A 27,338-nucleotide genomic window follows, 5' to 3' on the forward strand; every position below is an offset into this window, starting at 1 on the left:
AGGGAAAACCCAGGGCAAAGGGAGCTTTGACAGAAGGCAGCAGTGAAGCACTCACCAACACGCACGTGCTGCTTATTTGGAAAGTGTGGCAAGTACTGCCGCAGGAAGGGTTTTGGGGCTTTATGCACTGTGTGTAAAGTATCTGCATTTGTTCTCGCCCCCAAACTCAGCTGAAGCAAACGCAGAGGGAAGGCAGGACATGAAACCAACAGGCAGCGAAGCGGTTGTGTTACATCAGTTTCAAAACAATCAAGCAAACAGACTGAAGAACTATTGCTATCAGTCACGTGGATGGGAATCTCTCTCTTGCATTAGCAGCATCCAACCACATTTAATCATGCCTATTTAAAATCAATGAAAAAAAAAAAAGCTAAGAATGAGGCCAAATGTGAAACAGTGTGTACTTGTACCCCTTACTTCTGACCTTTCAAACAGAAGCTGGGCAATTCAGCTTTCCTGGCACTCCTTAGACTAGAGCAGATACCAAAGCATCTGTCAGACTTTCTTTTCCAGAACGAGATGAAATGACAGTGTGGGTATCCATCACTGGCAGTCAGTTCCAGATACCAATTCCTCATGTTCCCAAAGTACAAAACTCAATTCAAGTCTTAACCTCACACTATTTAAATGTATTTTTCCCCTGCAGCCATTTAAGCCTTTCATTCTATTTAACTGTCAAAAATACTCACAGTTTCTACACAGAACACATTCATGTCCCTGAGTAACAACTTTTCTTTATGAAAACTAGCAGTAAATTGGGAAAAGGTAGGTGTTGACTGACGTACAAATCGTACAAAAGACAACAGGAAGAAAACCCCAATTCTGTATGTAATCTTTTCTCTTCAGTGCAAACATTATCATTAACAAGGTGACATTAAATGTTTTGGTTTAATCCTCTGTGGAGGTAAAATTTAGCTTTTCTTTTAAGGCCAACCTCTTATTTGGGTCCAGTCATTTAATGAAACCAAATCACAAAATAAGCCTTTTTTGACAATGTGGCAATTCAGATCTTTTACCCATACCTGCAAAATCTACAGACATATGTCTTAAAATTAACAGTCTTAATTACTGTATCTCTGTACACTCTGCAAAGTATTAATAGCTTAAACTTTCTTAATGTAACAATTATACACAAGTCACACGGCTATTGGGAGATCAGATAAATCACAACAGGGGTACAGGTTTAAGAAGATATCCTTTCTCTTAGACAGAATTTACACTGAAAACTTACTAACCTTGTAGGTAAATATAAACCAGTTTTAAAGCTTCCAAATATCTGCACCTGAAACACAAGAACAGGATATATGAAAAAAAATTTTCAAGCTTCAGAAGACAAACAAGTTCTATTAAGTTGTTTGCAAAGGCTGGTTGTTGCTACCCTCCATTGGTCGATTCTGGTACTGCGAACAGGCACACTGAACGGAACTACTCTTTTCTGTTAAAGCATTTACATCTTCAGTGTATTATAAATCTCTAATCTTCATTGTTATTACACTCAAAACATGAATAACGTTGACTTTTCTATTACAAAACCTTCTTTGTAATGTAAAAATTTTCACCATGACCTAATTGGGCAAAACCCCATGAACCAAAAGATTTTAAGCCTATTAAGAAGAGCAGAACATAAAAAATTAGCATCAGTTCAATTTATTTTTGCTTTCATATCTCAATGTATCTCCGTAGCTTTGCATACTTCAAGAAAAATTAAATCACAATCCCTTTTTTCCTGAATTACAGAGCAAGCAGCACAACTGTGTATTTCTGCCTAAACACCACCAAAATAAAAGTTTCAGCAAGTTTCACATCCCACAGATTTAGCTCATTATGCTGGATTTTTACTGGCACTGGAGGTTTCAATCATCAGGTTTCCATTGTAAACTGTCCGAAACCACGGTCTCATTAACTCAGCCTCGCCTCGCAGGGAGGTGGACTCACGCGCCTGAGTCTCAAAGGAGGACTGCTGAGACTTCAAAGTAAAAATATCTACACATTCGGACTAATTTTCAACCAGCCAGCCTTCTGATGTGTTTCCTGGAGCCACCTTACAGACTTGGGTATTCTGCTTTAATGAGTCTCATGCACCAGCTTGATTGCCACCTATTTGTACGTCAAGTGACCCACTTTTTATGTTTTCCTCCTCCAGGATAAGAAAAAGGGAAGACAGGAAAAGACAATGTTTTGCAAGAGTCTGGATACTTCAGCAGACTAAGAAGCAGTACGAGTGTCTCCATCGCTTCACTCTTTTTACCCCCTCATCCCCACCCCAACAAAACGCACATGCTGGCAGTGCATGTCATGCTGAAAGTCCACAGCTTCTCAAACTAGAAAAGACTGCAAGAGATGCCTCAGAACCAGCACCATTACTGTACTAGCCCCCAGTAAAAGCATAAAGGCATCACAAGGCTAAGACTGTTATAATAATTATTATTACCATTTTTAATCCAAGTTAATAACAAAAGCATCCTCTGCAAAACCGTTTGGGTTCAGTCAAACCAGGATTTACGTGGCCACCAAGAACATCTGAAAAGTGCTTTTGCACGATAAAACCACCACTGATGGGTTCAGAAAAACCTAAATATGCTTTCACATTATCATACAAAATAGCGTTTTCAGCTGAACTGTATGAGAGCCTTTATTGAATAAACAACCCTGAAAGTATTCATAAACTTACTGATACAACATATATGACCTTTACTGAAAGGAATGAGGCAACATCTGCTGTTGTACAGTAACTTGGAGTATGAGAAACACTGAATTGCTGTAAGAGAAACCCACACCCACACTTCAATCTCTCCCTCATCAAATCTGAATGATGGAAGAGTGGGGAAATAGGAACAGGAATTTTCAAGGCCTTTGATTTATTACTCAATTTGAATTTAAACTGTTGAAGCTCTGCAGCCATGTACATATTTAAAATATCCCAAATACAAGACACGACTATGACTTGGGAGATGTGAGCATCAGTTTTTGTGGTGTGCCAGCACTGCCAATTATGGTTTTTGTTCTACGTGGACGGAGGTACGTATGTGCACTCGTAAGAGAAGGTAAGACTTCACAGTACTGTAACAGACTCCTACCCCTCTATGTTCTTGGTGCTATTTATCCTACATTTCTGTGACCTTGTTCACATTAAATTCCAAAGTTCCTGAAGGAGCCCTAATTATGGTTATGTATCCAAATACGTCCTCACTACGCACAACAGGACTTGAAAACCACAAAAGCTTGGAAGGTCCTTGCCACCAAAATCCCTCCATCAAAACAAACCAAACCTATCCGTAGCCAACTTACATTTCCCTTTCTTCTACATCATTAAGTAGAATTTTCTGGGGTTTGTCAAACCAGATAGATTTCCTCTTTCTACTTCTATTCCCAATCATAGTATTTCCATAACTGAAGTATGCAACATTAGCTCTTTCCAGATCCACGAGGCCACATAATACCCAGACACGAAGCCCAAGGACTTCACGACAAGTGTATCTTAAATTCCACTGCATCAGTACTTATGTGCTCCATGGGCAAATTTTCATATTCAGCTGGTCAAAAAACTTGGTCTTAAAATGCTTTTGTTTAATGTTTGGGTTGTTCAGTTTCAGTGTAATTAAAGCCTTTCTTATGGTCAGAGCCTCACTGATGCCAAGAACAGTTCTCACTTACTAGGAATGTTTCCTTCTAAGCACATTCCCTTGAGTAAGAGAGCAAATGACAAAATTGCTAACTTCTATAAATAAAGTAACAGTTTAGGATACCTAGTTTTACCCCCCCTCCATCTGCTTTTTCAGCCTTTTCCTAAGTGGAACAGGAAAAAAAAGAAAAGCATGTGCACAGACACGTTCCACACACACTCTATACATTTAGATTCATGAAGCCTGATTTTCCTTTTCTTGGTATCTGATTTTTATAGAGTATGTCTTACCTACGTGTTCAGTGAGAAACTACAAACTAAACGTGTATGTTTAACTTACATGTTGTTTTTTTTTTTTAGCTGGATTCACTGCACCTATGACTTCAAATGAACAGCTTAAACATTAACTTATTGCTTTACACCACAGCTAAAGCTGAGGACATTGGACCAGGTAACACTCCACCTTCTCCGAGCATGTACTCAAAACTCAAATCTTACAAGTAACTAAACCAACACAGATTTCCAGAAGGTTAGTGATTAACTCAAATGACTGAAAAGTTACAACAAAAGACTGTCAAAGTTGAACATGGTTGAGTTCAGCAGTTCAGCTCGCCAGCAGATCTGTAAAGTACACGTCAGAAAAACACCATTACAGTAACTTCCAGATTATGACCTGGTGTGCTCTTGTCACCGTTCCGTTCCCTCCAGAAAATGGAAAGGCATACACGAGGAGAATTCTTCCTCGACATACCAACAGCAGACAAAATGCAGAGTTTGGCTCTGAAGAGCAGTTACTGGCTTAAGAAAAAGGAACTGCCAGGCTCTTGCTCTCCAACATTTTCACGAACAGCAAAGACAGACGGTCACGGCCGTTCTAACTGGCACTAACTGAAAAGTAAACTTCAGCGTTCGACTGCACGGTGTGTGCTTCCCTCTCAGTCCTCTTATGGCTAAGCCCAGTGGTCAGCTGTGACTTGTGGCAGGGCTTCTGATTTGCTTCCCCTTCTTCAACAGAATATGGCTACAACAGGCAGTTTCAGCAGCTTAAAGACTATTTTCTCAGGGCCCCAGAGTCATACACACATATATATATATTAAAAAAAAAAAATTTTAATAGAAAAGACAGTTTTTTCAGACAAAGTCTGTCCTACAGAGTATCTCTGAAAGGACTAAGTTCCTGTGCCCCATTCAAAGTGTTAGTGTAACGAAGACAGATCTGCTGGCACCAAATCCACTCACCCCATTGCACTAGGTAAGCCTGCAGCACACCCACTCGTCCAGGAAATGGTGGCATCTTCTCTAGACTGAAGCAATCAGCTCTACACCCTGCAACCGGCCTGTGGCAGGGGGTATCATCGTAAGCACTGTTTCCTGCCCACACTACTGCCTGCCAGACTGGCAGCCCACTGCTCCTGCTCTGGATCGGGGTCTACAACCCTTTCTCTGGGTCAGAGGAGAGCTGTACAACATCTGGGAGATACGCTGAAGTCTCTCACGCAGCACCCTTGGCAAGCTGAGTGGTTTTGCTCAAACAGAAAACCCAGACGTGTAGTACTGACTCCATCAGCTCCCCGTAACTGTGCAGAGGCAATCATTGAGCGCAGAGGGCCCCTTCCACATTGTATGTTACCAGTATGTTGTCCATAGCAACATCAACCACCTTGAAAATGTGAGTATACTTTACACACAAACCACACAACACATACATAGAGCTTATGCAGAATTCATATTCTCTCATATTCTACCAATTTCTAAAAACCAGGGTAAGAGGATCTGAAATGAACAGTGGGTTTAAGTCACTCGTGTCAAAACATTACCTTTTACCGTGGCAGGGTCAAAGAGTATTCCTTATATTAAAGGCTATGCTGTTTGAATTTGGTTTGCTATTCCAGCTAGCAAGTCCATATTTTCAGCTACCATTATCTACAGATAGATGATTACAGCTACAAATCTCTACTTTGGAAATGAACACCATGTTAGTAGAGGGATACAATTAAACTAGATTCAATTACGCTAAAATTCCAACTGCGTCCCCATAAAACAATCTTGAATCGTAAAAGCACCTTCTCTGGCTTCTCTTTAATCCAACCTTTATTAGAAAAGCATGGATCTGCACAGGAGAAGCTCTTGTTTCCACTGAATGAAGTACTAGCAAAAAAAACATCTTCAGTGGAAAGCTGCATTACTGATTTTAAGCTGGATACACAGATTTACAGTAGTGTTTGTTCTGCACAAAAAACGTGCTTCCTTTAAATTTGTAAAATATGTCCATTTAGTTTAACTGTCCATTAAAAACAGCACAGTCTATGTAACGTGGCACTGCTGACATTCCACCTTCACACACTTACTCAAGAGCGCAGGTCTTGGGCCTCGAAGCCCGGCCACTGGCAAAGCTACAAGACGCAGAAGATTTGTTTTAACACCATATATCAGAAGCGTGCATGCATGCCTGAGATGTTCTCATTAATCTCGGTAAATAAATATTAATGAGACTAAATGTTGCCACACCTTATGCCCTTTCTTTGACTACAGTAGGTCTACCTTGTCTTTGCTCCTGTGACAGAAATCGTTCACCTTTATTCTTCCAGCAATAAAGATCATCTCTCTTATTTGACCAGAAATCCTTTCCAGTTTTTAAATGCCAAAAAGTAAACAGTATTTTCATTATTCAATACTTCCCAAAGTAAACAGGCACAAAATACTGCTTTTACATGTTAACAAACAGAACCGTGTCCTACTCACATCTGCATTAGGCCAGAGCTCTTTTATGACGTTTTCTATCCTGTTCACCACTTCCATCCGCATTCTCTCTTCTTCACGTCTGGGAGACATATACTTGTAAAAGTCAATGATTTCTTCATGAAGACTAAGAAAGAGGAAAAAAAAGAACAAAGTCAGGGAAAAACCCACAGGAGAATAGCAACGACCCTAATCAAACGTGCTTTTTAAGCTCCCAGTTACCTGTTCAGTTAAGGGGTTTAAGGGCAGCATCCAAACAAAAAAACCCCAGATACACAACACCGAGTAAGGCTGAGTTTCACGCGAGTTTCTCAGGCCGCAGGTCAACCTTGCACCGCGCACGCCGAAAGCGAGGAAGCCAATCTAACCGCAAGCGCCTTCAATTCTCATCGGGAGTCACCCGCCGCATTTCGACGCCAGCACAGCACAGGAACAGTTCAGCCCTTCGCCGTGCATGCAGCCGTACGCCCCGAGCACCCACTTCACAAAAACAGCACCAGGAGGTTTCCAGCCAACGGCTCCCAGTCGGCCCCTGGCACAGCTGGGGAGGGCCAGGCACCGGTCTGTACGCCGGACCAGGCTTTTAAAGAGCGGACGGTAACGCTGTCAGTACTAGGGCTAGAAAAACTGCCTCTTTTACCTCTTAGAGAGGATGCACAAACCGAATACGCACCCTCTCCCCACAGCAAGAAAAAAGCAGCACACACGCAGCAGCGGTGGCTCAGAAGAGTAAGTGACTGACAGACAGTTAACCCATGTATCTCAGTTTGCCGTAGCACACGTGCTTCTCGCAGTCCCCAAGTTACGCTTACATTGCCTATGATTACAGCAGAAGTAAAAATATCTCCGTACAGTGCCACAAATTTCTGTGCTTCTGTAATACCATAAACACATAACTGTCTTGACTCACAACGTATTCAGAAGAAACAGACACAACCCTTTAATTCCAGCCACAGAGTAGCTACGTTCAGTTCGTTTCCTGCAATGCCCATTACAGCAATAGCTAGTTATTTTTTTTAATCCATTGTTTCTAGTTACCAAATACAACTGCGTCTTTCCTTAAAGCTCTGAGGGACCATCAGAAGAGAGCAATTTATTAAGAGCAAGCCCTCAGATGAGATATGGAACCTAATACTTCCCCACTGCACACACTTAAATAAATCAAATGTTAATAACTGGAAGTTGTATACAGGTGTCAACAAAACAGATGAAAGTACCCGAAAGCTATACTAACAGAGTGGGTGTCGGGACAGAACTCAACCCATCTGCTTTATGTTCTTCAATTACGAACAACACAAGCTCCTTTCTCTCAGAGAGAGAGGAATAAAATATTTACACTACTTTCCACTGAGCATTTATTGGAATTTCCCACACACACAGTTAGGGGAATAGCCATAAAAGCCTGGCAGCTTGTGGTGGCCATCAGCACGGCTCTACAGGTAACACAAAGGGGAACACTCCTCTGACACAGTGCCTAGGTCTCCCTTCGCAGGAAGACACCCGATTTAGCTGTTCTAAATCAACATTTGGAGAAGCTTCTCCTGCTGACACCTACAGACGGAGCCGTACAAACGCTTAAACGAGAAGCTAAAATAAAGCACTCACCCCCGTACGATCTCCTACAAAAACGCAAGGTGCCATCCCCTTCCGCCCCCGTTACTGCCACGCTGGCACCCAGCCCTGTTCGTGCACAACTCAGACACCACAGGGATGTTCTGAACAACGCCGCTGCAATATTCATACCGATAAATGCTGTTTTCACCATTTATTTTGACACTGCTAGGAAATTTCTTACCTCCTACAACTGCTTTCTTGCTTTTTGTTGGAAGCTTGCAATCTAGGGTTGACGTGCACCTTCCAAACCACCCCTTCCAACCCTCACTGCGGCACTGACTCCTCTGCCTTCGGCTCTTCAGCCGTGTCCAGTTCTGTTCTTCACTGCTATTCAACCTGTTGGCACTTAAACCTTCTTACAGCTATCCCACTGCAAGAACTGAGTTCAGGTGAGAAGTACAGATAAAGGACAAGCTGAGCACTTCAACAACCGAGTTCCCCCTCCGTCCCACGTACCGAATGAGCTCCACCATTAACATAGCATTCAAAAACAGGAGACACTTGGAAAACAGGCAAAACCACCATAATCAAACTCTAGAACTAAACACAAATTACTTTTGCACTGTAATTTGGTGAACCAGCTTACAGGAAGACCCAAGAGTCTGACAAAGGCTTCCTATCATGTCTGGCCAACTCCGTCCTTCCCTTGCGGGGTACACTGTGGGGAACTGATCAGCACAGCCCCGTTTCTGCCCCTGCTCCTCTGGACAAGCTGGAACAGACTGGTACATCCACAAGGCACAAAATATGCCCCAGAGCAACGTTTTAGTAATGTAAGATTGAGTGCCATGAGTGGCACCACATTGTCTGAGGGCACTTACCGGCACAAGATGCGCTGGGATAACACCAGGGGTCTATCCCTGGGGAGAAATTCATGTATGGCACAGCACAAATCCATACTGCCCGTCATTAGCAGGCCCAGCTGCTCCCAGGCTTCCGCTATATGGGAGTTAATTCTCTGCCCCATAAGGGAACTTTGAGAGAACAAGGCAATCAGAAATGAGGTCCCCGAAGCACACAAAGGGCCAAGCCACAGACACTGCAGTTCTCTATTAACTCCACTGGTGCTCTTGATGGAGATCGTTACATCAATCGGTGCATTCTTTATAAACACATAAAATAATGATTTGTTGTTAGAACCAGATCTCTTTTTTTTTCTAAACATAAATAACGTATGTCTGCACCTCCTGAAACGGGATCCTTCTTATTCTTCAGTAGTCACCTAAAGCTTTATGGCAAAACACGTGAAGCAGCACGCAGACACACCGAACTTAGGTTACACGTGCACTGAATGCTACTAAACAATGTGCATGTAGAAAAAATTAAATTTGAACCTTTTCAATGGTAGAAGAAGGGCTTAAAGACCACAAGAGAAAGTTCCCATCAGCACACCAGTTGAAAACACTACAGACGTATCCCTGTCATCTGCCACAAGACCCCACGCTGCTGGGCCAGCCAGTGCTGCACAGAGCCCCAGCGTGCAGAGGGCAGGCAGAAGCCGTAAGGGCTCAAGACGACACCGGGAAGTGCATTTCCCTGCCCAATAATGGCTGCTGCCAAGAAATAAGGGAATGATTAATTACAGGCAAGGCAGAGGTAGCCACACGCAGAATTCAGCGCAGTACGTGACTTGGAGGCGTGACTTCAATTAACGCGGAGTTAACTAATGCTGTATGGAAAATTAAAACTCAAGGTTATTCACTATCTTAATCATCATCTATTACAGTTGCTGGTTTTCAAAACAATTTGTTTGGATTAATGGAGTCTGTTTACAAACGTCTCTAGTGGAATTTTAGATCTTTAGCTGAAATGAAGATCAAAGAGACCAGGAAGTTATTTTTGGCATCATAACAGTATTTTATTATTTAATGCCATTACACTCATTAGTTATTTTAGATAAGAGTCCTTAAAAGGAGAGTTGTTTTTAGAAGGAAGTTACACTGTAATAAGCCTGGGTTTGGCTGGGATAGAGTTAATTTTCTTCACAGTAGCTGGTATGGGGCTCTGTTTCGGACTGGTGCTGGAAAACAGTGCTGATGACCCAGGGATGTTTTCCTTACTGCTGAGCAGTGCTTGCACAGAGCCAAGGCCTTTGCTGCTCCTCACCCCACCAGTGAGCAGGCTGGGGGTGCACAAGGAGCTGGGAGGGGACACAGCCGGGACAGCTGACCCCAACTAACCAAAGGGACATTCCATGCCGTACGGTGTCATGCTCAGCATATACAGCTGGGGGGAGAAGAAGGAAAAGAGGGACCATTCTGAGTGATGGGATTTTACATCCCAAGTAACCATTATACATGATGAAGCCCTGCTTTCGTACAGTGTCATGCTCAGCATATACAGCTGGGGGGAGAAGAAGGAAAAGAGGGACCATTCTGAGTGATGGGATTTTACATCCCAAGTAACCATTATACATGATGAAGCCCTGCTTTCCTGGGCATGGTCAAACACCTGCCTGTCCGTGGGAAGTGAGGAATGAATTCCTTGTTTTGCTGTGCTTGTGCACGCAATTTTGCTTTGCCTATTAAACTGCCCTTATCTCAACCCAGGAGTTTTCTGACTTTCATTCTTCTGACTCTCTCCCCCATCCTGCCGAGGGGGAGTGAGCGAGAGGCTGCGTGGGGCTCAGTTGCTGGCTGGGGTTACACCACAACACGCTATGGAGTGGTATTTCATTTGGCTTTACAGCCATACTGAAGCATACCAGCACCCAAAACCTACTTAGGATGCATGGAGAGAGTTCTCTGCAACGAATAAGAGCATTAACTTGCTGGGTTTATTACAGTAAATAGCAGTAAGCAAGTGGGTCTTTGTCCTGTACTTCAGGAAATCTTAACCTTTGGGGGAAAGAAAAAGAGAGTAGTCTCTTACACTTCCTCTATGTTTTAAAACAAAGTACTATCTGCAGCATACCCTGTTTTCAAGCCTGGTAAGCTGGTTCCATCAGAATTTCACAGATAGAACAGAATTATAGGCTGTCCGTGGGAAGTGAGGAATGAATTCCTTGTTTTGCTGTGCTTGTGCACGCAATTTTGCTTTGCCTATTAAACTGCCCTTATCTCAACCCAGGAGTTTTCTGACTTTCATTCTTCTGACTCTCTCCCCCATCCTGCCGAGGGGGAGTGAGCGAGAGGCTGCGTGGGGCTCAGTTGCTGGCTGGGGTTACACCACAACACGCTATGGAGTGGTATTTCATTTGGCTTTACAGCCATACTGAAGCATACCAGCACCCAAAACCTACTTAGGATGCATGGAGAGAGTTCTCTGCAACGAATAAGAGCATTAACTTGCTGGGTTTATTACAGTAAATAGCAGTAAGCAAGTGGGTCTTTGTCCTGTACTTCAGGAAATCTTAACCTTTGGGGGAAAGAAAAAGAGAGTAGTCTCTTACACTTCCTCTATGTTTTAAAACAAAGTACTATCTGCAGCATACCCTGTTTTCAAGCCTGGTAAGCTGGTTCCATCAGAATTTCACAGATAGAACAGAATTATAGGGAAGGGAAGCCACTACACCGAGTGGATTATAGTGTCAGTTATGTTTACTTGACAGATACTGATGCATCGTAAAAAACAAGTTATGGCTGCAAAAGTTGTAATCCCAAGGAGGACTTCCCACCGTAACATCACTGAAGAGCACCGTGCAGAAAGCAGCTCTGCTAGACTCAAGCCATTCTGGTGAAAAGCCACAGCTTTTGTGAGATGGAAATACCAAGGAACACCGTGCGTTACGTTTCTTTCTTAGTCTGATCACACCCGACTTGACTTCGTAGCACAACTTGTGGGCAACTCAGGATTCTCAAACTAGTTTACATATAACCAAGAGGTTGTTATTCTGGTACAAACCTTACTGCACCCTCTGGCAACCAATTAAAAGACAATCACGTACGAATGAAATGTTACTTCTGCTCAATGCTGCGCACAGACAGGCATGTGGACAAGCACACACACTTGACCGTACATGCGAGCTACCCAACACATACACCAGCAAAACTCACTGTTGTAAGCCCAGACCTGTAACCAAGAGCCATACTGGGAGGAGACAGGACAAATTTCACGTCTCTGCACCAGGATCCTGATGCAGACTAAGCGATCACCCCACGATGCAGCCAGATTTTGGCATCATGGAGGAAGCCAGCCCGACACAACCGATGCCCAGGACAGGACCGTGCCCTGGCCCTTCCCCACCTGCCCCCGCTGCTGATCACCAGAACACAGTCCTGCTAAGCAGAGCAGCCAGTGAGAGAACCCAGACTGCTTCTGCTTCTCCACAGGATGGCAACTAGTGACTGCTGCTTCTCCACAGGATGGCAACTAGGTGTTGCCTTTGGGTGCCAACATGCAGTATTATACTACCAGAGGGGTAAGTTTGAATTGAAATACTTCCTGCCTTTGCTGTTCTGGAGTTGTGTTACACTTCCACTCTCGTCTGGCTCTCCTTCACTCTTCATTTCACAGGAGAAATTATGCAGGCATGCATGTTCTAATTTCTCTCATGATCTCACCCGCAGTTTCTGCTCCAACTGATAAAACCCAACTGTTAACCCAACCGACTGGGTTAACAATTCTGCTCAGCCATCCCAAAGAGCTTCCTCTGCCTCAGGCATATATATTCCTTTGAGCAGGAAGTGCCATTGGCATCACCCCCAAAGAGAAGTTAAAACAATAGCGTTAGCCCCACGCAAAAAAATCATACCGTGCCCTTGCACTACGATTTATTCTTTGGCAGGATTTTCTGCAGGAAGCTTTGTTTGCAGAACGATGAAAACCTGAATTATTTAGGACCTGTGTGGACAGTGGGCAGATGTAAGCAATGAACGCACAGATGACTTTTGCCTTCACAAACCGTGCTTTAAGATTAATCACTTCTGACTTAAGAGTTTATCGATTTTATACCCACACTCAATGGGATACTTGCAATGTACCCCTGTAGCGCTACAGAAGCCTCTTGTATCTGAATATTCTTTGGATTAAATACTCCTACAGGGCAGTGTGAGTTGCCACTACCATTGCGGGGGGGGGAAGGCAGGGATCAGAGGCAAAAAAAAAAAAAATTGTAGAGTTTCAGATTTGTAATTGTCTTTGGGGAAGAAAGTGAAGGAGGAACCTGAGGTATTTTGGCTTCTTGAAAGCATCAACACTTAAAGAGTCCTACCTGGATCCATCCCTCCAACCCTGAAAGGAAAGCTAACACCGCACAGAAGAGAGAAAAACTTGTTTGAAGCTTCCTAAGGTGTTTTAGTATGAAAAAAGACAGTATTGTTTTTGCAGCTGTAAAGTAAAAACTAATTATAGCAGGAAATTCTGACCCTTCTGAAATGCCATGACCTAAACAAAGCTTTACCCTCTCCCATCTGCAACCTACTTGGTGCTGAAGCTGTCGTGAGCAAAGCTGTGACTAAACTAAAGGAAAGACACAGCCCAATCTCCCTCTCCTCCTCACAACTGGTTGTTTGTTTGCTTTTTCTTCTTTTTGTTCTGCTTTTAATATTTATTTTAAAAGCAACATTGACACTCTAAAAGATGAGGAACCCAACTGCTTCCCAAATTAACTTTCAATTTTAACATTAATCTCCCATGAGCTTAATTAAAAGCATTTCCAAGTTACTATTGCCATCTACATGCACTGGGTAACAAAGCGGCAACAACGGATGCTGTAAAGACCACAAATTATTTTCCCACCTACAAACTCAAGCAAAACCAAACATTGGAGTAGTGGAGGGAACTGTAAATAGGAAGCATCTGCTGAGGTCCTCTCCCTACCACCTGGGCCTCTGCAGCAGACAAATTCTTTCAATATTTGCCCGGTTTTAAGCTACTGAAAAAACACCAAACTGCATCTGCAGGTGATTTAATAGGCAGTTAAGTTTCACGCTGACTGATACATCAATCCTCGTAAGAAACTAAAATTGTGCATAATAAAGCAAACAATTTTTAAAAACCTCAGAGACTTTGACCATCACTTTTTATATTCTTAATTACTGAACCCTATCAACATGGTATAGGTCACACAGTAACCGTATTTTGAGCCAGGTGTGCCTTATGGGAGCTTTAAAATGAATCATCCCAAAAGATGTCGGTATCAGTAACCTGACAAAACCCGGAAAGCTTAAGGGGCTGGGCTTTAGACATCATCAGTTCAGCTCACCTGCCCGAAATGCAGCTTCACAGACCATCTCTTCACAGCCCGCCTAAAAACAGACATGCAGAAAAAACAGGTATTCCCCTGCCATATGGTTACTAAACATCAGTAAAAATCAGGGTATTTACTGTATAAACAGTGTCCTAAGATGTAAATTGAGTATTTCACTTTGCAGAGAGCTAGGCAAATGAGATTTATTCTGCCCCCTTCCACTACAGCCTGGGTGGCTGTTACGGCTCCCGGCTTCCCAGCGACAAGGTCTGTGACAAGGGGATTACACGAGCCTCCCTAATCCACCTAAGGCAAAGTTAGCCAAGTTAAACACCACCGCCTCAGCCAACTTCTTGCCTGGCGGGGAGCAAAAGGGGGACCCTTGGGGACAGAGCAGGAGTCACGTCCACCCACACTGCCAGGGCTGACAAGAGGCCAGTGGAGAATCACAGAATCACAGAATGGTTTGGGTTGGAAGGGACCTTAAAGACCATCCAGTTCCAACCCCCCTGCCATGGGCAGGGACACCTTCCACTAGACCAGGTTGCTCCAAGCCTCATCCAGCCTGGCCTTGAACACTTCCAGGGATGGGGCATCCACAGCTTCTCTGGGCAACCTGTCCCAGTGCCTCACCACCCTCTCCGGGAAGAACTTCTTCGTGATATCTAATCTAAACCTCCCCGCTTTCAATTTTTACCCGTTACCCCTTGTCCAACACCTTCACGGGCAGCCCTAGCCCTGCAGAGCACCTCTGGCAACCAAGCGGTATTCAGGCAGCCTCTGGTACCTACCCCAGAACAGCTGCATCTTCCTGACCAGCCTGTCTGTGGAGTAACTCCCAGAACTGCCTGTCACGTCCAAGGGAGGGCAAAATTCTCGCAAATATGAAAATGATGCAGAAACCCAGATCCTGCTTTCAGAACTAATGTATTTCGGGATTAATCTAATCACTCTGATACAGAGTTTGCAAAACACTTTTCTGAATGGAGTTCGTTTGTACAGGTCAACAATTTACAGTGATTATGGTCGTTCCTTAAAACGCTCTGGAGTACAAAAAGATGCCACTAAATTTACATTAAAAGACCTAACAACTTCTATCCTGTGCGACTATTTGACAGCATATAGCATAGCCTCCTCTTTCCCCCTCCCAGCCAACACCCACCCCCTCAAGCGGCTCAGCGTAGTGTTTCATTTATGTTCTGGATTTAACATTAACTTATGGGTTTGACTGCATCATAAAAGGCACTAAAACAGCACTGCCTTATGGAAACGTCCAAAATGTAGCAGAGACTTACTAAAACACCAGAGAAAGCAGCAAGGTGGGCAGTTCTTCCCAATTATTTAATGGTCATCTCCATCTTTTTGGGGGTTTTATTTATTTATTTTACAGATTCTTGGCTTCATTCAGGATGAATATTATCTTCTTTAAACTGACTCAAGTTATTTCTAATTAAAACTCCCAAGCACATTCTTTATTCAAGATGCAAGAGACTCTTTTTTCCTAAGTGGAAGTGAAAATTTTTTGTCTGCTTAAAAATTGCAATGTGTGCTCTGCCATCCTAAAATATACCCAGATATACTAGATTTTTTCCTACAGAAGTTTGTTTTTTAAGAGGGAGAACAGTCAGATGCTTTAATCAGTCCTACTAATAATCTATCTGAAGTACAACTCTGCAACTGATCCACTGGCTTGTAAACCCATGCCACACGCACACTCGGTCTTGCTCTCTAATTTTAAGAGCACTTCCTGCAAAAACATCAAATGCTCACTGGAAAAGCCATTTTGAGAATTACCCCTAATTCCCACTGCCTTTTTTTTTTTTTTTTTAAACCAAAATGTACATAAAAACAATCTCACATGTGTGGGAATAGCCTTCTATTTCTTCCCTGGAAAGCATCTACATATTGTCCCTCCTTCTCATCTCTGCAGTCAAGTGCTAGGAGAGCCTGCTGCTTCTCCTCCCCCAGCGATGGGTGCCAAAGGCATGCGTTTTGAGAAACCGCTACCTCAACTGAGCTGAAAGAAAAAGTACTACCAAAAGAACAAGATGAAGGACAAGAGAAAGCTTTTGTGCAGCTAAAACAAAGTGGGAAGAGCAGAGCTGAGAAAGAGCTGTTTTATTTCATAATGACAACAAGGCTTCAACTCTAATAATACCTAATTATCTTGAAACACACCAGTAATTCCAACATCTCCTACAAAATACTACCAGTGAGGTTTTTCTTTAGCTCACTTGTAGAAAAGTATTAGTGTGTCGGAACAGTTACATATACAGACCAGCTGTGCGCTTTGCAACCTCATCACTGAAGATACAGATATATATTTTTTAAAGCCTTTAAGTTTAAAGTGCAACTGCTAGCATGCACTTCATACATTCTGTAACTACAGCGTGAGGTAAATTTCCAAACAGCTAAAAACCACAGAGAAGTTAAATGTATCTATTTCCTATAGTTTGGTAATTAGGAATTCCTCAGCCTGCCAATTCCCCTTGCCTAAAAGCTCTCACTCAAAAAGACCAAACAACAGTTTATAAGGTTTTTCTAAACAAGAGCTTAACAAGAAGTAGAGTAACTACCAGTCAGTAGTAGTTCGATTTACATTAGCTGAACTTTCCCAGTAAGGCAGTGGTGTTGGGGTTTGTCACGACTGCAACAAAAGCCATAGCCAGCAAATCCCCACGAGGCTTGTGAGTCCGTCTGACCCTTTCTGCACCAGCACAAGCAGAGGGGAGTTTAAAAAAAGCGGTTTAGATCAGTTTTGCAAATATCACCGGGGTCTTACTATTAAGCCAGAACGGCCGCATACAGCAGGTCAGTTACTGCCCGTTTGTCTTCCCGAAGCCAGGCCAGCAGGACGGGTGCCTGCACACCACCAGTACACTGCTACTGTTTTGTTAGCGGAGTAGGTATCCTCCGACCAACATGCAACCTGCGACCTGCCGGCAAGCGGCACGGCGTGCTACCTGGGCAGAGGCCAGCCTAACGCTCCCCGCGGCATCCCTGCACTTCCGATGGGTAATGTGTGCTTGGGAAAAAATCTCCACCCAAGACTCTCATCGGGGCTAAAATCGCACAGCGGGGACCTTTGTCACGAGGTGAAAGCGGGTCACCCAAGGCGAAGCCAGGCAAGCCTCGCATGGGATGCAAAACAGAACCTTCCGACCCAGGAGAGGGGAGAAACGGATTCCTACCCACACACACAGCAGGTTGTCTGGCAAATACTCTTCTTGTTCACGACTTGGTACATTATTTGACTTGAAGGATGACTGATATGAAAGGAAGGAGAGCAGTGTAATTATGAACTCCTGCCTCTTTCCATCAGAGTCGACTTAAGCTTTCCAACGCCCACCCCAGGATGCCCACACCCTAAGAAGGAACGGAGATGCTGCCACAATCTCAGGATTCTGCCGTTCACCTCAAAGCCAAGTCAAAAAGCCGGTTAGAGTCCGATCTCAGCAGCCGGTACTGCTTACACACTCGTCCCTGCCGACAAGCAACGCACACCCCAGGGTGCACAGCGCCAGCCCTAGGAGCTCCCTTGCGCCCATCTGTGCAGCAAGCCTGCTTCTCACCTGCTAAGTAACAGAATAAAACCCTCAACACCTCTGCTTCAGCAACACGTTAGATCAAATGTATAATAACTTAATATTAAAATAGTAAGTCCAATAACCAGCCACACTTGCAGCTTGTTAATACCTTTTCAGCTCCAGCAGAAGGACATTTTCAGATTAAATCTGAAGTGCCAGTATGCCACCTGGAAAGCCAATGCAGATCCCTAAAGCTTTCCAACATCTTCTAACATTCACAGTTTCGGGAATTTTGCACAGCATTTTGGAGCATTCAAGGAATAGAAGAGTGAGCCACAAGTCACTTTGGTCACACTGCCTATAGCAGAAGTACCCAAAACTTCCTATGAAAAGATTTTAAGTTAGCAGTTACTATTAAAACCACAAGGTTTTAAGACTGTATGTTAAATTTATATTCTTCAAGCAAAATGGACAGTGACCCAAACTTACCGGTTGAGCACATGTTCAGAACCAATTTATCACCCATTTATTACTCGTTACTGCACTTCAGTGACACTCTGCCGCAATATTAGTACAAGTTCAGATGTGCTGCTGTCCTACCAAGGCTAAATTGAAATCCCAGTGGTAGTTTTCCCTCTCGATTCCAAACGCTTGGAAGTGACTGGAGTGGGAGGAACAGCCACACATCCTATGGCAGGGTACAGGGAACATTTCAGGTAACTTTGATGATTCGTTATCATTACAGGAAGCGTGTGCCCAGTGAACTATGTTCAGATTAAACGCTATTCATTTTGGGGCTCATGACGCAGTGATGTGTTGCCATAAAGGTATGTATTAGAAACTACTTGTTCATATTCTGGTTTGTTCTCTTGTGCTCGGACATTCCCACTTGTAAGGTAGGATGCACAGGTACCAGATAAACCCTGGGCCGGGAGCAGTAACACTCAACGTCCAAAGTATTCTGGAGGGTCACCAGCCTCCTTTTGCTATGCTCAATACTGCGGGCTAGAAAGCTACAAACAGTAACCGCCAAAAAAGGACAATGCCTAAGCGGATCACAGGAAAATGTTACCTGAGGTCACCTCTACCAACCCAGTGACAGACAGCTTGCAGGTCAGGAAATGGAAAAAATGCTTCCTCCTCCAATGTAGGTGACTGGTCTCGTCCTTCAAAGTGTCTGGAGAAGCTGGTCCCTGACTCACCCTGTGGACCTAATCATGTTTTTTATCTTCTTCACCCTGAAGTTTCAGGTAGGACATCCATCACTTAACTACCAACGTAAGCCTAGAAAATACTCCATTGAAACACTTTCTCTAAGTCCAAGATCTTAAAATTCAGGCACCAATATGTGCTGAAAGATGCCTTATAAAAGATTTCATGGAACTACCTCAATTGCTGGGTTCTGCTTGGACATAAGAATCAACACATGGTTGTGCTGGTTTTGGTTGGGATAGAATTAATTTTCCTCACAGTAGCTAGCATAAGGCTACATTTTGGCTCTGTGCTGAGAATACTGACCACTCACTGATGTTTTCAGTTGCTGCCAAGAAATGTTGTCAGCTCAAGGACTTTTTCAGTTTCTGATACTGCCCCTGTGTTCCCAGCTGCTTCTCTGCAAGAAGCTGGGAGGAGACACAGCCCGAAGAGCTGACCCAAACCAACCCAAGGGACACTTCATGCCATAAAACATCATGCTTCATATACAAGCTTAGGGAAGACAGCTGGAGGTCTGGCTCATGCTTGTTCTGGCTCTCACTACTTGGGCACTGTCTGGGCATTGGTCAGCGGGTGGTGAGAGGTTGCATAATTTTGGGTTGTTTTCCCCATTATGTGCATTACATCTAGTAGTACTGCTAGTATTATCAGTGTCATTATTTTATTTTGGTTATTTCCAATAACTAAACTGTTCTTAACCCTTGAATTTTCTTGCCTTTTCCTCCGATTCTCTTCCCCATCCCACTGGGGCAGGTGAGCCAGTGGTCGTGTGGTGCTTAGTTGCTGTCTGGGGTTAAACCCCAACAGTGGTGAAAAAAATGGGACTTCTAATATTTTGAGAGTTAAATCGTCACCATTGACCCAGGCCGAGTGTCATGTAGGTGAACGCTGGTACCCACCCAAGGACGGGACACCTCCTCACGCCGTCCACATGTTGTGCATTAACACGTGTGCGCAGTCTTCCGACAAAAGTAGCAAGTGGAGAGCAAGAGGCTGTGCAGAGTGCCCAGAAACCCACTCAAGACTCATCCAACTCACTCACTGAAACCATTCTCTCAAAATAATTCCAATGATAATTTGAAGATTAAGCAAAATGTGTCTAACGTACCAAAGCAGCGAGCAGAAGATGCGGCAGTGGAGACCAGCTATCAGAGAAGCATAAGAAGGTTGCTGTGAGCTCTACAAACTGCTGAATCAATAGCAACTAGAAAGAGCAGGTTTCAGCACGCCTGAAGCAGGTATGCTCCAGAGGAGCAAAGGCTGAAGTGAACTCCTCCAGCATATAACGTTCAGTGCCTGAATGCCTACAGGCAAATACCACGTTATACAAGAAATGAGAGAGGAAGTTTGCTATTACACAGTTATTCTCCTCGTTTGCTCCAAGGTGCTGTTATGCCCGGAGATGACACTGCTACTTGTCACCACCAAAACATTATCTTTTACCAGCTGTGTATGCCCTCACCCTTTTCGCCAAGTTGCAGTAAGAGCAGCTTCAGAAGATCCCTGGTTAATTCAAATTTAGATAGATTTTAACTAAGAAAATTATTGCAGCTGATGTAATTACAAGATAGCAACAAAAGCAAGACAGTCCTGCCCTTTCAAAAACTATCTGTAAGAGGAAATCAACAGCTCGGTGAGGCAAACTTCTCTTCCACCTGATGCTGGAAGCAGAGAGACATATAAAGCAGCTGTTTACCTCAAATAACAAACTAGCTCTTCAAGGCAAAAGTCAACATGAAAATTTTCTCCTGTGAGTACCTGCCAAGTATGACTACTACAAGGAAAAATCCCCATGGATGAAAGAGTAAGACACTCTGTCCAAAACACAACCAGAAGGCTAAGTAAATATAAGATCCTCAAGCACTGATTGGAATCACCCAAATGAAGAAGAGTGTGACATAACAAAGCTAAAATTAAATAAAGGAACCTATCAGGACCTCACTTTTCCAGCCTGGCTCAATATTGACCCAAGACTCTGATTTGCAATCGCCATCATTATTCAGATCAAGACAGTTCCGTCACTGCACTATGCTTCACCCAGTACTTTAGCTGACAGCTGGGGAAAGCTTGCCGACCAGGGGTACCTCTGAATACACAGGAGAGAAACCCACTGGGCAAGGCACAAGCCCAGAGTAAAACGTCACACAATTTTCAAAAGCCATACGCATACTAAAGCCAGTATGTCAGAGGGAGAAGGGAGAGGGCACGGAAATGCATATAAAGGAGTATGCTTTTTGTAACGAAACAAACAGAAAAACCCAAACCAGAACCAAACCCAAACCTTTAGGTTTTTTTAATACATAAGAAAACATCAGCTGTTCCTAAAGTAACAGAGGAAGTGAACAGCTTTAAAATTAACAGTGAGACAAAAACTCAAGTAGAAAGTTATGTTATCACACTTCCTCAGTCTAGATCAATCACAACATCAAGAGGTCACACAAGGTCAACAAGCTTTGATTAAGGACTCGCTATCTGCAGAGGACACACTGACATACAACAGTAAGATCAACACCTTTGTCATCAGACTACAGCGAGATGTTCCTGCATGCTCGCATTCAGAGGTGTTCTTAGTCCAATTACAGTGTAACATTTATATCAAGCACAGACAAGTCCTTCATACGGGACAGGCTAATGCAAGTTCTTTCAGATTTTACTGGGTCTATACACAAATTGTGTAATTGCAAGAAAGCATGTGACACTGTGTGTGCTTACATCTACCTGGCAGTAACTCTACAGTGACTGAAGGTGGTGAGCCAGTGTTCCCACTCACCTACACACCTCTTCCTCTACTGTCCTCACTTCCCCGATTTGGAAGTTTCTAGATGACTTTAACGCTTGCATTTGCCCACCGTTATATCCAATTACTTGCAGAATTGTAACACTGCTTCCTCCATGCTGTCTAACAACATTTTCAACATCGGGTTGCCTACTCCCTCCTAATAAATCACACCAACGAGATGAAAGAGTGGAATGCGCAGACACTTACCCTAAGCCTCTGCTACCACTGTTTTCCAGTAAAAAAACTGTAAAATGCAACTCAAAAAACCCTGCAAGATGTAAACAATACAGAATGGCGACGGAGAATTCCACACCACAAAGCCTTCTCAAGCAATTGTAGCAAGACTCTGCCTCTTCAGCAGCACATGGCTTTTGAATAATTCAGATGCAGTTCTCACGCCATGGAGGATGTTACGAGACTGTGGGGGAGGCTGATCTGGAACCAGGGCTGCCCAAGATGCTTAACTGTCACCACGGGAGGAAGCAAATTAACAGATGTTGCCGATGTACCAGCAGAAGACATCCTCAGACCCAGCCCCGCAGCCAGTCCATCCTCACGCCGAGCTGACGTGCCGGGCCTGCGCTGAACAGCCGCCTGCTACCTGCAACCTACCCTCAGCTTCGTGGTGCACCTTCAGCGCACAGGCTGCGCTGCCCAGCTCTCCCAAATCCTGCGACGCAGCTTCACGGGTTCCATCAGGGACTGCTAGTCCCAAAAGATCTCCGAGTGCAGCAGTACTAATACATGAACTGCAGGATTATGTCACAACACACGAGTATCACCAATACGAAGTTACTGAAAAGGAGGGTTTACACAAGCTCTAGAGATCTGGAGGAGAGGTTTTTGTACAAACACACAAGACTATTGGTGCCTCAATTCACATCTGTCTTGCTTTGACATTACAAGTTCATAGTATCCCTGGAAAAAAATTCTGCTATGTCATCTATTGTAGGTTAAAGTTACAAAATCATTAAAGTTCAAATTGCTCCTTCTGTAAAGCTACTTGCAGCCTAGGAAAAACAGGTGAAGCCTGCATCCAGTTCACCAGTTTTCCTCTCTTCTTGCTTATAGGAATATTTTCTCCAGCACTGATTTCTAGGCAAACATACAGAAAGCTTTATTCAAATATGACCGACATCTTGAGCACACTTCAGCAGTTCACCTAAAAAGGTGATTCAGAAAGAATCCTAATGCTCCTAATTTCATAGAATCACAGAGTGGTTTGGGTTGGAAGGGACCTTGAAGCCCATCCAGTTCCAACCCCCCTGCCATGGGCAGGGACACCTTCCACTAGACCAGGTTGCTCCAAGCCTCATCCAGCCTGGCCTTGGACACTTCCAGGGATGGGGCATCCACAGCTTCTCTGGGCAACCTGTCCCAGTGCCTCACCACCCTCTCCGGGAAGAACTTCTTACTGCTATCCAATCTCAACCCCCCCGCTTTCAATTTAAACCCGTTCCCCCTTGTCCTGTCACTACAGGCCCTTGTAAAAGGTCCCCCCCAGCTTCCTTGTAGCCCCTTCAGGCACTGGAAGGTGCTATAAGGTCTCCCCGGAGCCTTCTCTTCTCCAGGCTGAACAAGCCCAACTCTCCCAACCTGTCCCCATAGGAGAGGAGCTCCAGCCCTCTGATCATCTTTGTGGCCTCCTCTGGACTCGCTCCAAGTGGTCAATATCCTTCTGATATTGAGGGCTCCACAGCTGGACGCAGCACTCCAGGGGGGTCTCACCAGAGCAGAGTACAGGGGCAGAATCCTCTCCCTCGACCTGCTGGCCACACTTCTGATGCAGCCCAGAATATGGTTGGCTTTCTGAGCTGCCAGATTTAAGAAATTCCAGCATTTTCAAGTAACAAATTAGCATGCCAACTGCTCACTAAGAACGGCAATAGTATTTTTTTGCTTATAATACGCATTATGCAGGATTTTCACTGGCTGTGTTGCCGTACCACTACCATCACACACCTCCCAACACAACACCTAAGCTGGCCCTAGGCCGCATTCTGCTACTGGTGCCAGTTCTGACATCCAGCAAAGAGAGCGTAGGAACCACCGTTTCACATCACGCGCAACCAACAAAAAACTCCGAAGCCACGGTCGGTCACCTCTTAAGTGTCAGCATATGCATTGATTCTGGGAGCGCATTCCCCAAATACACAGATGTATTCTAAACCGCCATACTAAGAAGTCAATAAAAAGAAATGTGAAGCATTGATATTATTGCCTATTTTGATGGTAAGGTTACGTACACGACTTCTCAAAACTGCAGTCAAAGTTTTGCAAATGCCTGAAGTAAAAAAGAGACCTCATACTCCAATTTAAGGTAAGTGAATAAAAACTGCCCAGGAACAAAGTTTAACAGCAAGATGCTTTAAAGGAGGAAAAAAAAGCAACAATATGCTTTCATGATACTGGTCTCCATGCATTTGTGTTGTCTAGGACCAACAATGTGATCTCAGGCTTCCTAAAACTGACCTTAAACTAACAGTTTGCCAATTAAAAAATAAGAACTAAAACCCCAACACAGTTTAATATAATACTAATAAAGATTCAGGGTGAGCAGATCCTCTTTTTTCAAATGCATACAGCTACAGAACACACATATCAGCTCCTGGGACTCAGCAAGCACACATGAGGGAATGACATACTCTTCCTATTACTTAATATAGACATCTCTATCTACCAAAAAAAGTCTGCCAAACTTCTGTTCCTTATATAGCCACTCCAAGGTAAATAGGTGTCCCAGCCCCAAACAGAATATAAGAATTGGAGAAATCAGAACAGCTCACAAGAACACACTGACGTGCACGTGTAGAAACCAGCAGCCTCCGAAGTCCTCCTTAAATTGCTTAAATAAAACATGCCAAAATGTTGGCACCATTCCAAAATTCTGCAAGCTCAAACAATACCGTTATATAATATTTACAGTATGTTTCCTAAAGGTTTCCTCAAACTGCCTTTAGTCCAACATCCTCATTCCCTGGCAGACTTGCTTCTCCCTTCCAAGAGAAGCAATCCCTGACTAGAGGAGGCTGTGAGGAAACAGCTAATTCCACTTCCACAAAACCCAGATGACCGCCTTCAAGAGCTGCACAAGCTGGCACAAGGGTACTGCCAGAACTGTACTGTGGCACGAGTGGGGATGAGACAGAGAGCCACAGTGGATCTTATCAGACGGATACAAGGGAAGGATTTGACTGCTGGCACTTCTACCTTACAGCTCACAAGCAGCTAAGAGGCCTTCTCGGGCAGCAAGCAGATGTGTGTCTATGAATTTCTCCTGTATAATTCATTTTTATGCATGATGTACATGTTTGATTCAACTGCAACATGCGTTCTAACACACATGTCTTCGTTAATCCCAAACGCGTGCAACGGCTCTAACAGAAGATGGTCATGCACACCTCGTCCTTTCACCAGAAGTCTGCGCACAGGAGTGCTTGTTTCACCTACGCCAAGCATTTGTACATACCCAGTAATGCAACAGCACATCAAGCACCACGCCATGCATACGATGAGAGCGCTTAAGCGTACATGACGAAAAACACCACAGTTGCTCAGGATTTTATCACATTTCCCTAAATTAGGCATTCAGGAGAGCTAGACCTTTTGCTGCCAGTACACGTTCTTAACGATCTTAAAGGTCTTTTCCAAACCAAAAAAATCTGATTCTATACTTGCTCTGCTCGCTCTACACGCAGCTCCTTCTGTTCATGCTCCAACCCACGCAGGGATGATGCTCCTGTGGCTGGGAAAGGCCTGAGCAGCCAAGAGCTCAAGAGACAGAGGGTAAACCTCAGGCAGGCGGCTGCGTTGTTGTAGCTACACGGCCTCTGGTCAGCTCAAAGCCTGCGGCAAATGAGCTTGCACCTGTCTTAAGGTACTTAGCTCCTTTCAAAAAAAGGGATTAAAAAGACCTTGGAAGCTAACAAATTTCACATGAAAAAAAAATCATAATAGAACTTGCGTAGCGAAGGCTTTAAGCTCTTTTCTTCCTAAAGTAGTTATAATTTTATGTTATGGTATCCTCTGTAATGCTGGCAACGTGCTGGGAGCCCGTGTCAAACGAGCTGAAGCCCGCTGCGCTGCGCCAACCCACTCAGCAGCCCCGAGCGTGTGCACCCCACCTCGGGGTCACGGGACTCTGCCCCTTCCATGGCAAAGTTTCCACTGGCCCTTCAAACCAGTGGGCATCCTGCACTTCCAAATGCACTCTTCTCCTCCTGAGGAGTACGCAGAACAGATTTTCCTCCTTGAACTCACACACTGAGTTCTTGCCTTTGGCTGCAGATTCCTATGAAAACTCACCAGCTCCCTACAGAGTCCCAAAATCCACACCTCCTACCTGGGAACAGCGTACCAACTGGACTCTTTGCCACAAGGATGACAGAAACCAACGAGAAGACAGGCCAAACTTACATACATGTCTATTTTGGGGGTTTGTTACGCTGAAGGTTTCTGGCTTCAGCAGTTCTTGTGTCACCTTTTAGCCAGGCTCAATCTAAACTCAGTGAAATCTCTAAAACAGTTTCCCAAAGACTCTTCATTTCTAACTGTGACACTACTAACGTTATTTAATGCTGCTCTCGGGAGACATACACGCACAGAAACCCCTCCAAAACCCCAACCCACACAGCCTTCTCCATCCCTGCGTTTTGCTGCCGAGTACGCTGTCAAGGCAAACCCGGTGAAACTCTTTAAAGGTATGGTACGTGTCAAGTCAACAGCAACATCACGCACACGCCGTAAGACTTTCCATTCATTTTCTGCATTATCTGTTCTTTTTAGCACTAGTCTGTTGGCAGAGTCCCCAGAGGATGTAAGACACGCAAGCTGAATCCCACTGGCATAAAGCAACTTGCAGGCAGCACCAGACAACTGATTTACGGGGGTATTTCTGAAGTTATGAAGTTAAAGAGTGCCAGAACAAAGTAGAGTACCTGTAATGCAAACATCTATATATTAACAGAACTGCAAGTCTGAAAACTTAGAATAAGGGGAAACACTAAAGACAGGCTACAATAAGATGTGTGCAACAGCACCAATAACTCTGTGGGAGTAAGAAGTGGTCACGCGTCGAATTGCCAGTATTTCAGCAACGGTGAGTGTCCGCAGATCTTGCACATAGCTAAGGAAGTATGTTTCTCAGTATAAATGAAAAAAGCTGAACGCAGAAAACAAATATTTGACTGAACAGACCCTTTGTTTTTAAGCAAGATCTCCACTATTTCAACACATCTAACTTACCCAGATCTTCAGGCAGCTATTTACAGGCTGTTATGTGCCTATATAAACTGTTCAACCAGCTAAAAACTACTGTTTTTCCCGAGAGCTGATCAACACAACTGCGTATTCAGAGGTGGTTCTGCACAGCCATACACACAAGCAACACCCATGCACTGGGAAGATGAATGCCACACGCCAGCTTTCAGCTGTGTTTGCCAGCAAGTCAGGCCTAGCCTTTCTGAAAATGGGACTGTTCCACAACACTGTTGTATTCAAAAGACTCTAAATTTGAAGTGATTAACTGAACAAAATTACAGGATGGTATACGGGGAAAAGTGTCGAGCCTTCATTATTTTTTCACAAGTTGGACCAAAGCAATTCGGGAAGAAAAAGGTACCTGCCAACACACAAATAATGCTATCGTAAAACTGCGGGTGACTTTTTTCCCCCAATAACTGTTATAACTAGTCAACACAAATTTGGGAATTC

The 27,338-nt window shown here is 44.0% G+C and overlaps 1 protein-coding gene across 1 annotated transcript in view; it reads right to left on the reverse strand.

The window, feature by feature from the left end:
- LOC104507221 (non-canonical poly(A) RNA polymerase PAPD5-like) overlaps window positions 1-27,338 on the reverse strand; it is a gene marked incomplete at its 3' end in the record, with an annotated part of 31,580 nt that overhangs the window by 2,780 nt on the left and 1,462 nt on the right. The window contains exons 3-4 of the mRNA XM_010148433.1: window positions 6,365-6,488; window positions 1,236-1,282 (exon numbers count right to left, since the gene is read on the reverse strand). Coding sequence (XP_010146735.1) covers window positions 1,236-1,282; window positions 6,365-6,488 — 171 coding nt within the window. The remainder of the gene's footprint in view (window positions 1-1,235; window positions 1,283-6,364; window positions 6,489-27,338) is intronic.

This window comes from Eurypyga helias, unplaced genomic scaffold, assembly GCF_000690775.1.
Source record: "Eurypyga helias isolate BGI_N326 unplaced genomic scaffold, ASM69077v1 scaffold6063, whole genome shotgun sequence".
NCBI lineage: Eukaryota > Metazoa > Chordata > Aves > Eurypygiformes > Eurypygidae > Eurypyga > Eurypyga helias.